The 18,414-nt window shown below is 38.8% G+C and overlaps 1 protein-coding gene across 1 annotated transcript in view; it reads left to right on the top strand.

Moving 5' to 3' along the window:
- The window catches only part of LMBRD1 (LMBR1 domain containing 1), an 80,553-nt gene that overhangs the window by 29,135 nt on the left and 33,004 nt on the right, over positions 1–18,414 (top strand). The window contains exon 8 of the mRNA XM_005153177.3: positions 18,199–18,324. Within this exon, the coding sequence (XP_005153234.1) occupies positions 18,199–18,324 (126 nt within the window). The remainder of the gene's footprint in view (positions 1–18,198; positions 18,325–18,414) is intronic.

Raw genomic sequence — 18,414 nt, 5'->3', positions numbered from 1 at the left:
GTTGGGGTTTTTTTGGGTTTGGGTTTTGTTGTTTTTTTTAACTGCAAGTTTAAGATCCACTGTTTCAGTACTTGAGCACAGATTAGACTTAATTTCAAAGTCTCCCTGAAAGAGGAGGACACATTATGCATTACGGCTTGTAACATACATTCACTGGTTCCTCTTTGTTTGGGGTTTTTTTTTTTTTTTTTTTTTTAAAGCCTATGTCTATTTCTCCATTCAGCAGTGGAGAATTAAATGTTGGGGGGTTTTGTATTCACTGAATTATGCTGTAACCTAGACTTGGTCTGGTCAGTCTGTACTACTGAATACTACCTCCATCGGTGTTTCTGTTTCTACAAAGGTTTACAATGACAAGTCTGGCAGAAAACTTGATCTGTAAAAGAGTATGTCCTCAATAATAACTCACCTTGTAAAAGGCTGTTCTTCAGTCAGTAAATGTAAAATGTCTTTAATAGAGACTTGCTTCACAGGTCTGTGTTTGTAGAATTTGAGTAAGGGTAAATATGTGTGTCAGGATTCAGTTCTAGGTATGAAAAACCTGCAGTATCTCCTGTGATGTATGTCTTAAGTCAAGAATAACTTACAAAGTTAAAACCAGATAGTTTAGAGGCTTGCTTCCTAAAAGGTCAGGGATATTCTTGTTAGTCCTAGGCCTGCAACTAAACCACTGCAGTTCTTTCTATAGCTTTGAAGGATTCAGAAGTGTTCTTTCTGTGACTGACTATACATCATATGATTAAGGCTATGTTAGTTCAACTTGACTCTTCCTTTTATATGCAAAGGAAAGGAACTATTTAACTTACTAGCTTTGGTCAACATGTGACGTTCATATGGTCACTTGCTTTCCCAATCTGTTTTATTTCTTCAGTTGCTGAATAATGTTTGCAATGCTACATGTTTTAACTTGTCATAAAGGTAAAATTCTGCAATGAAGATGAAGCTTTAAAGCTTAAAATAACTGCAGGTAAAGCTTTAAAACTTCCCAGAAGTCAGTGTTTTCCTAATAATAGGTTTGATTCCTAATAACTTTAGCTTCCTTTGCAGCTCAAACATAGTAAATTGTTCACACATAGCTTTGCTAGTCAATTCTAAGTGGCTTTGTAAAAATAGCTCATGCAAGAAGTTATTTTGAAGTACTGCTAGCCAAGGAGATACTTTGTGGTAACTTGTTGTCAGGCAAAGGATGAATGAATAAAATTGTAGAACAAAGATACAAGAAAGGGGAAAAAGTGTTTTAATCATAATTGAGTGAAGGGATAAAGTATCTGCTAAATACTACCTTTGGACTCATAAGCCACTCTAAATTGAGTAACAAGTATAGCTAATGATTTTCTGTCTCCTTGTACTAGTGACTTCAGTTGGTGTAAATTAGAGCAGGATTATGGGAGGCAATTCAGTACAGGTTTTTAGTTGTGTCAGAACACTGACAGCTTGATGGTCATTAGGCTCTGTGCAGTAGGTAGGAGAGCAATTTGGTGGATCAGCTAGTAGATATCTCAGGTGAGCCAAATGGCTCTCAGCCTTAATGATTAAGTATTTTAACTTGACCTGAGTAATAAATTCTATCACTTCAAGCCTTTTCTGACTGATATGGGTCGCTAAATCATTCAGGCTCTATTGCTGACATCTAGAGCAAGTGCTGGTCAAAAAAAATCCAGACCTTTGTTTAGCCTATAATAGCATGTCAGCTTGTAAATTCCTTTCCCTTAATTAAGGAAGGAAAGATTAATGTCTTGTGCTCTGCAATCATGTAATTGAACATGTAGTGTTTTTTAACCTCCATGAGATTTACATTAAGAGCAAACTCATTAGCTGTGAGAATGTCCTCAGTGTTGTTTGGCATTATTTTTTCCTAACAGCTGGGTGTATTTTTCTGTAACTGTTAGTAAACATCCAAAAGCATTCTGGATGCAAAGATTGTTTTATTTTGCACAAATATACTGCTTACTGAAATACAAACAATATTTTGATGGTAAATGAGGTGAAATAAAAAGTATGAGGACTAAAATAGCCTTCTCTGTATGCCTCAATTACTAAGATCTTAGGATAACTTGTTGCTTTGAAAACCTCAACTGAGCTGTCCATGCAAGTGCCTGGATCATAGAATTACTATTCACTTTGTTTTAACTGCAGCATTTTATACTTCTGAGACTCTCCTGGTTTACAGTGAGTGTTAAGACAGCATGGGAAAAATGGAGGAGCTGTTTCAGAGAAGTTGTAGGGATGAGCTCACACAGAAGGTTGTTATTGTCCACCTCTGATATGAGAGTTTTTTGTCATTGTTTGCAAGCAGTCAAAGAGTCTTACGCTGAAACAGTGAGCTGACTCTGCCTGGGTGGATGAAGTACGAATGTGTCAGAGTGAAAACTGCATGTTAGAAGGTCTGTGTTCTCAAGTTCTAGAAGGAATATGCATATAGTATATGCATTCATGCTCTGTGCTTTCATAACACTTGGCCCACTGGTTGTGCTTCCATACATAAGCAGTCTCCACTCATAAGAGCATTGCTCATACTGTTCACATGGTCTAAGACAAATGTGACCTTGACAGTATGTGGATGCCATGTACCTGCATTCCAGTTTATATTGTGAACTGGGATTTTTGCAGTGGTACAACTTCATGCGAAAGTTACTTTAGTAGGGAAAAGTTCCTGGTCTGTCAGGCTTCCTTAAGCCTCAGGGAAAGGTTGGCCCCCAGTACAGCCTCTGTCTTTATCAGCTGAGATTACCTTACTCCCTCCACGGGGAGAAGTGATTCTGGAAGGAGTAACTATTTTAATCTTGGTAACTTTCCACTTAATTGCACTGTAGATATTTTTTCTGTTAGTCTTGTATTAAAAAAAAAAACGGCCCAAAACAAACAAAAAACCCCAAACACACACCTGTATAAGACAAAGGCATTAATGCACAGGCAAGTCTGTGAGGGCGATACCTCTGTCTTTGGGTATTTGACAAGTATGTAGTTAGGCCTCTTGTTTCTCAGCCAGCCTTCTGCGTACCTATCAAATTGTTTGTCCTAGTTTATAAAGGTGGGAGGCCTTTGTGCTTAGTCATCAAACCACTGTTTGATAACTGGTGATAGATAATTTAAGCACAAAAATAGAATACCTTTATATGAGGGTGAATATAAGAACAAAGGTACATGCTACAAAATTTTGTACAAGTGCTTATCAAATGATGGAAAAAAGGACAGCAGGGATAGATGAGGACACAATGTGTGGTACCTGAGTTCCTTTGTCTCTGAACAGAGGTTATCTCAGATCTTTGATTTACATTAGTTAAGAGTTGAGGACTTGTGGTACAGACAACTGATGGTTTTTGGTTCTGTTTTTGTTAGGTTTTTTTTGTTTGTTTGCTTGTTTCCTGGACTTCTGAATAATCTCAATCTGTTTGATTGCCAGTGTTGCAGTTGTGTTCTTAAAGGGAATCAGAATGGTTAGAGTTGGAAGGGACCTTCAAGATCATCTAGTTCCAACCCACCTGCTACAGGCAGGGACACCTACTAGAATAGGCTGCTCAAGGCTCTGTCCAGCTTGGCCTTGAGCACTGCAAGGGATGGGGCAGCTACAGCTTCCTTGGACAACCTGTTCCAGTGTCTCACCACCCTCATAGTAAAGAATTTCTTCCTAATACCTAATCTAAATCTATCCTCTTTTAATTTAAGGCCATTCTTTCTTGTCTCCTACATGCCCTTGTAAAATGTCCCTTTTTATAGACGATGGAAGCAAGGAGAGGCGGCCAGGGAAGAGTACTGGAACATTGTCCAGGATCAGGCCAGGAAAGCTAAGGCCCAGTTAGAACTGAGTCTGGCCAGGTGTTTCAAAGATAACAGGAAAGGCTTCTATAGGTATGTTGCAAACTAGGGATAATGTGAGCCCTCTTTAGAAGCTAACAGAACTGGCTACCCTGGATTTGGAGAAGGCTGATGTTCTCAATAACTTCTTTGCCTCAGTCTTCAGCGGCAAGTGCTCTAACAACACTGCTCAAGCCTGGGAAAACATATATAGAGACTCTGAAAATGGAAGACCTTAGGCCCACTGTGGGAGAGGATCAGGTTTGAGAACATCTTAGGAATTTGAGTGTGCACAAGTCCATGGGACCTGATGAAATCCATCTGTGGGTCCTGAAGCAGCTGGCAAATGAAGTTGCTAAGCCACTGTCCATCATACTTGAAAAGTCATGGCAGTCAGGTGAAGTTCCTAATGACTGGAAAAAGGGAAATATAACCCCCATTTTCAAGAAGGGAATTACAGACCAGTCAGTCTCATCTCTGTGCCTGACAGGATCGTGGACCAGATTCTCCTGGAAACCATGCTAAGGCACATAGAAAACAATGAGGTGCTTGGTGACAGCCAGCTTGGCTTCACTAAGGGGAAATCCTGCCTGACCAATTTGGTGGCCTTCTATGATGGGGCTGTGGATCTCATGGACAATGGCAGAGCAGTTGATGACACCTGCCTGGACTTGTGCAAAGCGTTTGTCACTGTCCTGCATGACATCCTTGACTGTAAACTGGAGAGACATCAATTTGATGGATAGACCACTCAGTGAATAAAGAACTGGCTGGATGGCTGCCCACAAAGACCTGTGGTTAATGGCTCAATATCCAGTTGGAGACTGCTAATGAACAGTGTTCCTTAGAGGTCAGTGTTGTGACTAGTCCAGTTCAGCTGGCATTGTTTAGCCTAAAGAAGGCGGCTCTCTTGGAGTCTTATCAGTGTGTACAAACATCTGAAGGGAGAATTCAAAAAGTACTGAGCCAGGCTCTTCACAGTGGTGCTGGGTGATGGGACCAGAGGCAAAGGGCACAGAGGTCATGAATCTTTATAATAATATATATATTAATAGATATTTATTTAATAATATTATTTTATTTTTATATTTATACTCACACAGCAAAGTAAACAACTAATGCAAGTTCCACAAACAAATCTTCTTTTTTCCTCTCGTTTAAAAAGGAGGAAACTCATAGCAACCTTACAGTATCTGAAGGGGGCCTACAAGGGTGCTGGGGAGGGATTCTTCATTGGGGACTGTAGTGATAGGACAGGAGGTAACAGGTTAAAACTTGAACAGGGGAAATTTAGGTTAGATATAAGGAAGAACTTCTTTACTGTGGGGGTGGTGAGGCACTGGAATATATATATTATTATATAAAATAATTTAATATATATTTACTTAAGAATATAATATGAGACCAAAGAGTCTTCTATTGTAGATACCAGCTGCAGAATGATGTCAGTAAATTTCTAGAGCAGAAGAACACAGATGCAGAAATTATATCTATACTATTAAATCCATGCAGTCTTGAACAATGGATAAGACACAAGAAAGCTGAAATATGAACTGCAGATCTTTGGGATGAAAATTTAAAGCCTTTTCTTAACATTATCATTACCTGATACCACGCTGCCCCCAACCAAAAGGACATAAGGAAACAGGCTGGCAACTTTTGGAATGTTGGGAGAATGTAATGCATGGTGAGGAAAGTAGTCCACGGAAACAAATAATAAAGCAATGCTTACAAACAGTCAGCCAAAAGACAAATTAGTTAGAAATACAAAAGGACATCCAATTTAAGGAAAGATTGAGCAAGAATTTGGAAAAACAGCAGGGAGAACAAAAAGAATCATAGAATAGTTAGGGTTGGAAAGGTCCTTAAGATCATCTAGTTCCACCATGCTGCCATGGGCAGGGAAAAAAAGGCATATAGTTTGAAAGATGCTGTTAGAAGCATTTCAGACAGCAGCTTCAGTGCATGGAAATTACAGGAACTGGTTTGGAAGCAGTGCAGATCAATTTGGCAAAAAGAATTTTGAGACAACAGCTACAGTCAGCATGTTAAGTGATCTTATAATTGAAAGACAGGGCATCCCTAAGGTGCAGTGATAAACCTAAAAGGGGAAAGCTTGAGGGAAAACATTTTGAATGTTAAAGGCCAAGAAACAGCAAGAAGGTCCAAATGAGCAAGTAGTGTTGTAAGACTGAACCCTGCAAGAGTAGAACTGAAGAGGTCTCAGGGAAAATTAAATATATCTTTCTGAATTAGTGTAAGCGCAGAAGTTTATGAGCTGACTGACATGAATTATTGCTCTGTAATGTGAATAATTCATTAAGTAAAAAAGTCCTACTTTAGCATACAGGGTGAAAAGATGAGCTGGCATAATAAAGCAACATGAAGGATACTAAGGTGTTTTTAGGACAAAGCAGACACTAACGTAACTAAGGAGCTTCTCTCTGGACACCAGGAAACTCTTTCACTGTGAGGGTGATGGATCACTGGCACAGGTTGTTCAGATTGTGGAGACTCCCTCAGTAGATATATTCCAGGCCCATATGGACAGTCTTGGGCAAGAAGGTCTTGGTGACCCTGCTTGAGCAGAGGTGTTAGACCAGATGACCTCCAAAGGTCTTTTCTAGCCTCAGGCATTCTGTGGTCTGTCTACTATGTGGACTTGGAGGATTTAGTATGGCACTTAATATGTTATACTTCATGGTGCAAGGTGTCCTCTCTGTTTAAGCTTTGCTTTATCCTATAAATAGCTTGAGGGGACTTGATTGCCAATAAGAATCATTCTTCACTGAATTAGTTTAATTCCACAGTATTGGTTTTATTGTTATAACCTCATCCAACACATGTTGGACAGCTTACTGTTCCATCACAGCTGTTATTTTGTGATAAAATTACTTACTTTTATTGTTTCTCCATGTGAGTACAACTAGTAAGCAGAAGTGCAGTGGGTGCTTTGTTGAAAAACAGTATGCTGTATCTTAAATGTAGGTAGTTCTGTGTTTTAGTAACTACGAACTCTTGAAAGACGATGTTACAGGATGGTAATAACTTTCTATAAGTGGTAATGCTGTTGGTAAGTGTCAGTTTTCAGAAGCTCCTTGTATAAGCAGAGGAGAGAAAATGCCAGTTCTGGAGCAGGCGGCAAAGAAACAAACCTTTAAGAAATACTTTTAATCTAATACTTTTAATATACTTTAAAAATACTTTTAATCTAGGTTTTTTGTATTATTCTGTAACTTTGTAAAGTTTGTTGTACTAGAAGCAATTCACATGCTTCTGTGTATGGATGTAAAAATATAAATGTAATTTTTAGCCATAGAAGCTGTAATTGTTGTGAATAAATTTGGGCTGATCCTTAGCATGGTTGGGCTGATCCTTAGCACGGTCTTCTAGAATATAATAGCAAAACTCACACTTCATGTTGCATTTCCTTGCTGAATACACTGATGAATAGCCTTTTTATGTTAACTGACATAATGCATATTTCTCCCTGCTTCTCAGCCTTCCAATTAAGGGAGATAGTATTCCACATATTTAATTTCTTAAGGGAAAATAATATCAAAATTGTAGATGAAGTCTACAAGTGTTCACGATAAATATGTTAATATTACTGATGATTGTAAACATAGATGTAATTTTTCTGAAGTACATGCAGTGTTTAAATGAGTAACAATATTTTAAACTTATTTCTTGTTGTGGCTCAACTTTCAACATAATCTTAAAATGGTAGTTGCTTTTCTGTTTTAAAACTCTGGTAATACCAAGTCTACTTTTTTGGTGCTATGTAATGCATAGTACTGAAGTACAGTGTTTGATATTTAAATTGCTTTTTAAGAGATGCGAACAAATGATCCTCGGGGGGACTCAATAAATCCATGACCTTGATTAGTATGGACAGTGTTCTGTGTCTAGAAATGTGGAATATAACAAGAAAACTATAAATTAGTGCTGCAGTGCTGTGTTGATTTTGGCTAGGGTAGAGTTTGAAACAGTTTCACAGATGATGCAGTTTGCATGTCTTCTTTCATTAATGTGTTCTGCATTGAAATGGTTTCACATTGCCTTAGGTATTAATACAGTAGTTGTTAGCTCCAGATTGCTGTTTGAATTCAAGGCATTACACAATGATAGTCAGATTTATTTTTGAGTGATCTCGTGCATCTCATTTAGCATGTTCTTGAGTTGTAACTGGCTGTGTAATTTTTCTGGACACTTAATAAGCATTATATGATTTCTTATGAAGCTTAGAGTGATCCTTTTTCCTTGATCCAGAAAGGAGATGTTACAAAGCTCAGTTTGTCTACTGACAAATGTAATAACCTTTTCACACCTAATTTTTGTCCAGAGTATGATTTATTTTTCTAGCAGCTGATTTATTAACAGCCAGAAAGCTTAAGGCCTTTTATAATCTTAACATTAAAAGCCCTCATTTACTGCTGATTTTCTCTTAAATAGACATCAGTTATTGAGAAATATAGAAATTAGTAGCATTCATCATCATTACCACTTAATCAATTGTGAAATATAAAAGAAATGTAGTTATTAGATTATGTTCACTTCTCCATGAAGCAGTAAATAACACTCAAATTGGTTTGCTATTTTGATTATGTTTTAACAGCCTGATTCCTACTGTTTTCTTGGAGAACTGTAGATAGTAAATTGTTGGATCAATAAGAGTTTTGTACTTTTGAGATTTTAGAGTTGTAGCTTGAAAGTAGGTTAATCTTTTGTTTGAGTCTTAATGCGCTTCTAAGCCTGATAGAGCAATGCAGAAAATGGCAGCTGGGCAAAATAGTTATGTCCCATATTACAGCTGAGTCAGTTAAATTTTTTACAGACAATATGTACCAGCAAGCACAACTCTACTATGTGTAGTGGAACAACTGTAGTGTAGAGGCTTGTCATACTTGGGTTCTGCATCTTACAGACTTGACTGCAAAACAAAAGCCTTTTTTTGTCCACTTAGACTGATAAATGAGACAACCTTTGAATCTATATTGTAGAGAGAAGATGTTAATATGCAAAATAAAGGTTAATGTGTAGCAAGATACTGTAGTGATGAATGTTAGAGAAATGGATAAAGAAGCACAACATGTGCTGTTCATCCTTTGTGCAACGGATCACACAAAAAATGTCATACTGAGCATATCAGTTCAGTTTGGTCAATCTGTTCCATTATTCTATGCTTTGAGGTTTTGTTATACCAGTGTTACTCAAAAATGTGTGTGCTCTTACAGCAGTTGAAGACTTAATACTAAAACTCATCATGAAAGAAATGAGATTTTGCAAGTCACCATTTTGAATAGTTTTTCCAAGCTGTGTGGTGTGAGCTTTCCCCTAACAACAAGATGGTGCAGAGTGGGCAGAAAAACTCAGAAAACCTCCACAGATCCCCAGTCCAAACATCCATGATGTTATCTGACATCTTCAGATGCATTTAGGGGACTTTTTCCTTTTCACAGTTTAGGGAGGACACATGAACCACTGTCACTGTTTGCTGTGTTTGATCTGGAAATAAGATTCTTGAAGGATGGTTTTTATCTTCAGAATGGTAGTATGTCTAGAGTTGGAGACCATGGAGGAGGGTAGTTTTGGAAAACATGGAGGCCTAATTTGAAGTGGAGTGGTTTTTGTGTTTTTTTTTTTTTTTGACCATTAATGTTGAAATGAATTATGTCATACTAGACTTTTATTTTGTTAAAGCACTGTATAACATAAACTAGATTCTATCTGGTTTTAACTTGAATTGATGCACTTTTAATCACAGTGTAGTGGGTAAAATTGCACATTTTTCGTTTCATGTTAAAACTCTCAGGGGAAGTCTTGAAGCAAGCTGTTGTAAGAAAATAAGGGTTTGAATACTTGTAAACCTTAACTTGTGATTATTTCTTTTGTCTTTTATGCACTGGTGGAGTTCTGTAATTTTTTTAAATGGCTGGTTTGTGTGAGTTCGCTAGAGGGCAGTGCTACGTAAGAAATGTTTATCAGTGTTAATTTCAACACTTTTTGCATAAGATTACATGTACACCTTCTAAAACACCTCAGTGATGGCACTTAAAAGCCACATGCTTGATATATGGACCTCTAAAAATAAATGGAATGGGGAGTCTTTCTGCTGTTCTATGCAAGTATTTGTTGGTCATTTCTTGAAGTCACTAGTCTAATTCTCAGAAATATATTTAACCAGAGAAAGTTGGTGAAGTACCTTTAGTTGCAGTGCTGGTTGTGTACCAGACTGATCAGAAATAACTTAGCTGTTCTGTTAGTTATCTAGCAAGGAAAAATTATTCTCTTTGTGCCGCGAGTTAATAATTTAGACCCTATCTTGTTAGCTGTAGACAGCAGATGTAGAAAGTGATCTATAATCAACTTCTAGTTAATCTATAGTACCCGATGGCTTCAGGCTTTTTGCAGTAGCTGTTGAAAGTTAGCCTGAACTTTTTATAACTCTCTTCTGAAGACATTTGATGCATTAATTTCAGTGTGTATTTTTCTGTGCTCCTCCTGAGTTATCTGAGTGCTAATGGTCTGTCTGATTTTTAGGTGTTCCCACCTTAATACACACTTGTCAGTGGAACTCTTTGATAGCTTGTGCAATTTAAATATGTTAAACTCCAGCAGTTATAGTTTCTCCTGGAAAACCTTCCGAAGTCTTTTTAATACTTTAGGGTTTATCCCTGACATAGTTGCTTGCTGCGATTTTTGTAAAATGTGATTTTACAGCTTGGCTCAACTTTACTTGTTTTCTGTCTTCTGTTCCTGAGTGACTATTAAGATACCAGGCTGCTAAGAAGAAAGACTACTCTGTTATCTAGGCATGGGCAGTTGAGTTTGGCAAGTCTAAAATGTTGCAAGATGCCAAGTCTGAAAGAGACCAGAGGTTGAGGAAAGAGTTGCTTATTAGGAGAATAGGTGGATCTGCTGCAGATAGGATGGGAAGAAGTGAGACATGGGAGAAATGAAGATTCAGCAAACTGGAAGCAATACTCATGTAATCTCCTAATGAGATATTTTCGTGCTCTGTCTGGAGCACAGAGTATATTTGGGTTCAGTGGTGTGCTGAGAGAACAGCTAGAGTATGCCTCTTGCTCTTCTTTGGTACTACTAATACTGCCTAAACAGTATTGAAGTAATTCTTGCTTTCATGTGAGCTTGTCCTGGTTTACTGGTGGCAGATTTCTTTGCAAATAGCTGTTTTAGACCTAGCTACCATTTCTGTGAATAGCAGGTAAGAAGTCTTTAAGAGTTTTGTTTTGTTACCTAACCTTTGTATAGGATAGGTAAGCTGGATTTTCTCTTGCTTAAAGTTACTCTGTTCTGGGGTTGTGTGGGTTTGGGGTTTTTTTGGGGTTTTTTTTGGGTTTTGTGGTTTTTTTTTTTGTTTTTTTTGGGGTTTTTTTGTTTGTTTGTTTTGTTGGGGTTTTTTTGTTGTTGTTTGTTTGGAGTTTTTGTTTTGTTGTTTTGGTGTTTTTTCTTCAGAGTAGAAGGCCATCTAATTCAAGAAATCTACAAAGTAGAAACACAAACTTCATCCATTCAGAGATATTACCTGTACTGCTTGTGGGCAGACTCTCCAATCAGAGTAAGACAGCTGCCCACGAATGATGCCTCTAACTTTTACTTGCTAGGTAGTGAGCTCTTAGTGTTTCTTTTTCCAGTTCTTAAGCTAACTAATAGGGGGTGATCTTTTATATGTATGTGTTGTGGAGATTCAAGAGAGGGAAGTCTTTTCTGAAATAAATTGCTTTAATTACAAATTTAGATTTTTATTATTTTTAATGTTATAAAGTGGGGTTTCAGTGAAGCTGATCAGCAGAGATAGCCTGAGACTTTAAGGACCTAACTTTGCAGCATGTATTACCAGGTGCCTGAGCAGATAGCCTGAACAGTTAACATTTAGCACTAGATTCAGTTCATCTTGAAGAACCTATGTGGGAAAAAAAAACATTTATGCTGTAATTGCTTGTTAGATTTGAATGATTGTTCTTCTCAGTGCAGTGCTTTTTATCTGACTTAACCCTTCTGGGCAAAGGTTGTCTAAAAATAAGTTCTGGAAACTTGTTTTAGTGGTGTATCAACCTTTAATTACTTGTGGTAATTAAATGGTCCTGGTATAGGTTAATTTTCTTCCTAGTAGCTGATACAGTACTGTGTTTCATCTTTAGTGTGAGAATAATGCTAAGAACATACTGATGTTATAGTTGTTTGTAAGTAGTGTTTTCACTAGTCAAGAACTTTTCAGTTTCATGCTCTGCTAGTGAGAAGGGGCACAAGAAGCCAGAAGAGAGCAGAGTCAGGATACCTGACCCAAAATATCCAAAGGGGTATGCCATCCACAGCACATTGTGCCCAGTATGTAAACTAAGGGGAGTCAACCAGGACAGACCAGTTGGTGCTCAGGTTGGGCTGGGTGTTTGCCAATGGGTGGTGAGCAGTTGTATTGTGCATTACTTGGGTTTGTGTGGGTTCTATTCCTCCTCTTTTTCCCTTTAATTACTATTACTATGAATTTTACCTTTTATTTATTGTCCTCATCCCACTGAGGGATGAGAGGGAGAGTGAATGAGTAACTCCTTGGTACTTAGTTGCTAGCTGTGGTTAAATCACAACAACTTTTGTCAAAATGTATGTGTTTAAATTGTCTTAACTATTGTAAAGGCTCTTCTGATCAGTTTCAGGACTGAGTTCTCCCTTGGCTTTAGTATACAGCTTTGGTTTTCCTGTGCTATCTTTGATATGTTGCTTGCTTGTTGAGTTGCAGATACCCAAAATAGTAGCCCATGAGTAACTTAACACTTACACGAACCCAGGGGATTAAAACTGTATCAAGCCTTGAACTTCTACAGTAGCCTGAAGAGAAATGCAACCCTGAAACTGAACTAATGAAGCTTCTGTTCAGACCTATGACATATCACATGAAAAAGTGAATGAAGTTCCTAACCCACTGTCCATCATATTTGCAAAATCATGGCAGTCAGGTGAAGTTTCTGATGACTGGAAAAAGGGAAATATAACTCCCATTTTCAAGAAGGAGAAAATGGATGACCCAGGGAATTACAGACGAGTCAGTCTCATATCCGTGCCTGGCAAAATTTTGGAGCAGATTCTCCTGGAAGACATGCTAAGGCACATGAAAAACAACAAGGTGCTTGGTGACAGCCAACGCGGCTTCACTAAGGGGAAATCCTGCCTGACCAATTGGGTGGCCTTCTATGATGGGGTTATGGAACTGATGGACAGGGGTAGAGCAGTTGATGTCATCTACCTGGACTTGTGCAAGGTGTTTGACACTGTCCTGCATGACATCCTTGACTGTAAACTGGAGAGACATCAATTTGATGGATGGACCACTCAGTGAATAAAGAACTGTCTGGATGGCTGCACACGAAGAGTTGTGGTCAATGGCTCAATGTCCAGTTGGAGACTGGTCATGAGCAGTGTTCCTCAGAGGTCAGAGTTGGAACCAGTCTTGTTCAGTATCTTTGTCGGTGGTGTGGACAGTAAGATCGAGTGCGCCCTCAGCAAGTTTGCCGATGATACCAAGCTGTGTGGTTCGGTTGATACGCTAGAGGGAAGGAATGCTATACAGAGGGACCTTGACACGCTTGTGAGGTGGGCTGATGCCAACCTCATGAAGTTTAATCATGCCAAGTGCAAGGTCCTACACCTGGGTTGGAGCAATTCCAGGCACAGCTACAGGTTGGGCAAAGAAGCCCTGTGGAGAAGGACTTAGGGGTGTTAGTCAATGAGAAAATGAACATGAGCCAGCTTCAGTGTGCACTCATAGCCCAGAAAGCTAACTGTATCCTGGGCTGCATCAAAAGGAGCATGACCAGCAGGTTGAAGGAGATGATCCTGCCCTTCTGCTTTGCTCTCGTGAGACCTCACTTTGGAGTACTGTGTGCTCAACATAAATACTCAACATAAAAAGGACATGGAACTGTTAGAACAAGTCCAGAGGAGGGCCACGAGGATGACCAGGGGACTGGACCACCTCCTGTATGAAGACAGGCTGAGAAAGTTGGGGCTGTTCAGCCTGGAAAAGAGAAGGCTGCGTGGAGACCACATAGCAGCCTTCCAGTATCTGAAGGGGGCCTACAGGGATGCTGGGGAGGGACTATTCATTAGGGACTGTAGTGATAGGACAAGGGGCAATGAGTTCAAACTTAAACAGGGGAAGTTTAGATTGGGTATAAGGAAGATCTTTACTGTGAGTGTCTTGAGGTACTGGAATGGGTTGCCCAGAGAGGCTGTGAATGCTCCATCCCTGTCAGCGTTCAAGACGAGGTTGGACAAGAGCCTTGGGTAACATGGTTTAGTGTGAGGTGTCCCTGGCCACAGCAGGGGCATTGGAACTAAATGAACTTCAGGTCCTTTCCAACCCTACGTATTCTATGGTTCTGTGATTCTGTGACTCATCTTTGTGTCCTTTATTCTGTATACTCATGTCTTTAAGGACCAATGTTGCTTTTTTCCCCCCACAGATGACAGGTTTGCTTACATAAACATCTTACTATTAGCATATTTTGTATTCAAGGAAGGAATTTAGACTTCCTTTATTACTAGAGTAAGCTTGACATTTGAGTCTCTAATTCACACCTGCAAAACCAGAAAAACAATGCATCACTTTGAGTTGCAGTTTGCTGTGTAGAAACATTGATTTAGAAGATTTAGAGCTCTGGATTTTATTCCTTAACTACTTCTGTTGAGTAAATACTTGATATTTGTTAGTTCATGGTAGCTGTTTGAAGAACAGTTGTAAACCTGTGCTTAATAGTGAAATCTTATTGTTCCTAAGCTTAGTTCTGTGAAATTGTGGAGATGTTGTCATAGCATTTCTCATTACTACATGTGTTTCTGTATACTGTCACTGGCTCTTGCTGGAAATGTTTTTGATTCCATAGCCTACGTTCTAGTTAGGAAATCGGATGGTATTTATGTTTTCACCTGAATTTTTGAGTTATGCTACTAGCAGCCAGACCTGTGTGAGCTTTTTGTAGTCAGTATGGGCCCAATAATATTCAGTCTTCGTAAGTGATCTGGTTGATGTGGTTAGATATATAACCAGAGTTTGAGAATTATTTCCAACTGAGAAAAGTAGATACAACAGAACAAATGTAGAGACATTGGCAGGTTGGGAGCTTGGGCCAACAAGAATGGCATCAGGTTTAGCAAATGTTAAGGTCTTCTCTTGAAACGCATTAATTGCACTTAACAGTTTATGCTGGGGTTTGACTGCCTGGGGATGGCTCTGCTGAAAAGGAACTGGAAGTCCTAGTGGATAGCAAGATGAGCACAATCCAGCAATGTGCCCTGCAGCAGAAGGGCAAACAGTGTCCTGGGTCTGCATCATCAACAGCATAGCCATTAGATCAAGGGACACTGTACTTTGGGCTTTCAAAGCCGTAGCTGGGAATGGTTCAGGATGTGGTCCCCTAGTTTAAGAGATGGAAAAACTGTACAGGTCCCAGTGGAGGCTTGTGAAAGTGATTAAGAGGGTTATAGAAACCCTTTTCAACCAAATAGAAAGGTTGAAAGGATTCTTCAGCCGAGAGAAGAGGAGGACTGGGGATGACTGCTTTTTTAGCTCCTGTAGATAGCAAAGCAGCTTTGTGCTCTCAAAGAATGGGCTAAAGGGAGAACTGAGCTACAATTAAAGACAAAACTTAAATTCTTTTCTTTACCCACAATACTTAATTTTGTAGGTAGGCCTTTCTGTAGTTGTATAGCTTATGTGCAAACATGAGCTTCTAGAATGTTTTGGAAAGCATGATATTTCATTGCCATCACTAGCCCATGATAAAGGATGTCTTTCCCTTGTACATAGAGCTTTTACAGCAAAAATCTCTAACTTAAGGATTGAAATTGCCAGTTACCTTTTGTACCTGAAAAAAAAAAAGTTTAACTGTATTTGGAACAGTATGTAAACAGTGCTGCAAATACTATTTTTTTTTAAGCTGTAGCTTTGAGTGACAAATTAGGCTCTTGGCTACAAACTCCTGTAATGCTGAGCAGATAACTGGTAGCCTAACTTATTCTCTAGGAGTCTATGGTAAAACCAATTCTAATGGTTCATACCTATGAAAAAAGAGTCATGTAGTGCAAGTTGTCAAAGATCTAGCTGAATCTATTCTTTGTTAGTATGTACTTCACGAAGAAAAATACTTTTCTCCTACTTTCATTTCTTTACAGTGATTTAACTTGTACCACTGTTTCCTTGGGTTTGAAGTCTCTTGAGAGAGACATATGCTGCCTGCTTGTTGAACTTAAATGACACTATTCCAATAATTTACTGGTAATTGTCACTCTGAACATTAGAAACCTAATTCTACAGTAAACAAACAAGGCTGTCAGACAGTTAAAAATTCTGTTTCATGCTTAGGCAGCCTAATACTAGTGGGAATGTTTCTTGAAATCATGAAATACTGTCACTTGCAGAATGAAACTTAAATTTGTGGGCCCAGTGTCAGATATTTATATTGAAATGGTTATGAATTTAAATAGTTAATGTGGTTTAGAGTTACAGTAACAGTAAATAAGACCCCTTTGTTAAAGGGGCTTAGAAATGGGTGTTGGTAGCAGGGTATGCAGCATGTTGAAAAATACACCAAAAAATGGGCTGTGTCTTGCTTTGAGTACAATGCAGGAGACATTACTATGTCTAAGTAGGTTCTTAAGCAAGTCAAGTCAAGTCTTGTGTACTTCAAGCTCATGTGAACTGACAGCACGTATGGTGACATTTATAACACTAGCATTTGTATTACATCTATCCTCAGTGTGAAATGTAAAGCAGTGTTTGAAATGGGAGTAGTATTCCTGTGAAAATCCAGAAAACTGCTTATATATAGCAAATATTCAGATATCAAGCACTCTAGAAGAACTGCATGTTATTTGTGATTAAGGGAAAGAACAGCTTTCCTGCTGACCTCTGCACCTAGAACAATCTGTCTCCAACAGCTTGCCACCCATAATAATACAAATAAAAAAACCCCTATGGCTGATGTTTTTAGACTGCTTGGGGGAGACTTCGGACCTTGTCCTATATCTATAAGACTTAGAGGGTAGCAGGGAGGAAAGAGTGCCATTTTCTTCTTGGTTACCTCACTTCAAATGTTTCTTTTGTAGTGGAGAACTTACAAACTTTGTCTTGGAAAAATCTGAGCATGCTGCTGATGCAGAAGCTGGCAAACACTTTTAATGGTATTAGGATTTACTAGGAGTAAATGTTGACAAAACTTACGAATATGTGTCCTGGTTTGAGCAGTAGCAGTCATTTTTTCTCCTTGGTAGCTGGTGCAGTGCTGTGTTTTGACTTTCGGGCTGAGAACGGTTGCTGATAGCAAGTATGTTTTGAGTTACTGCTCAAATGTTTGGTTTGTCCAAGGCCTTTTTCTGAGCTCATGCTCTGCCAGGGAGGAGGGGAGACAGGGAGGAAGGAGAGGCAGGACACCTGACCCAGGCTAGCCAAAGAGGTATTCCATACCATAACACGTCATGCCCAGGATGTAACAGGGAGAAACCCGGAAGGGCTGGAGCTTTGGGGGGATGGAGGAGGTATTGGTCGGTGCTCGGTCGGGCAGGGTGGGGTGAGTTATGGGTCGGTGGCTGGTGAGATGTTGTATTCTCTTCACTTGTTATTGGCTTTATCATTATTATTTGTAGTAGTAGTAGCAGTAGTGGTTTGTGTTATGCCTTAGTAATTAAACCGTTCTTATCTCAATCCGTGGGGGCTACATTCTTTGGATTCTCCTTCCTAACTCTCTGGGAGTTGGGGGAGCAAGGGGTGGGAGTGAGTGAGTGAGCTGTGTGCAGTTTGGTTTTAAACCACGACAATATGAATTGCTATCTAGGTAGTCTTGGAGTGTAAATGAGTTTAAGTGTTTGCCATGCTTCTGCCATGTCTCTTTACTGCACGGTTTTTTCTAGTAAATCACATACTTCCTACATGATTTCATTTTAAATAAGTTGAAGACTACTGTCTAAAAAAAGGAATTGTGTATACTTTGCTTCTAAAACTAAGTTCAGTATCTAGAAATTCCTATATTACACAATGTTTAAAGTGGGAAAGTAAGGTTTTGGGAAGCTAAATGATGTGATGAAAACCCCTAAAGGGCAGCTTGATAAATCTTCTGTGTGCTATGCTTATGTGGAGTTTCTATATATGCTATTGTCTCAGTGATCCTGAAATGGTTCAATACCACTGGAACAATTCAGGACACTGGAATCTGCATAGCGTATTTGTTACACTTTTTTTTTTTATTTTTTTTTTTTTAGTAAAGTGTTTGTCTTAGGAGGAGTGTGGGAAAAAAAACCTAGCAGCGATACCTTATAGTTGTAACATACAGCAATCTTAGCAGATGAAAATGTATGGAAGAAAATTTTAATGTCCCCGCTTTATTTTAGGCTTATGGTATGTCAGCTTTGCCTCTAAACTTGATTAAGGGAACTACCAGTGCAGCTTATGAACGTTTAGAGAACACTGAAGATATTGAAGAAGTGGAGCAGCATCTATCAAGGCTTAAATCAAAGGTATGATCTTCACTGTTATCACTTCATTAATGATTCTGTTTTTATTTTTCTTTCTTACTTACTAGTTTATGGTTATGCTGTAGAGATTTT

Source organism: Melopsittacus undulatus, chromosome 3 (genome assembly GCF_012275295.1).
Source record: "Melopsittacus undulatus isolate bMelUnd1 chromosome 3, bMelUnd1.mat.Z, whole genome shotgun sequence".
NCBI lineage: Eukaryota > Metazoa > Chordata > Aves > Psittaciformes > Psittaculidae > Melopsittacus > Melopsittacus undulatus.
The sequence above is the reverse complement of the archived record's forward strand: the minus strand, read 5'-3'. Positions and strand labels throughout refer to the sequence as shown.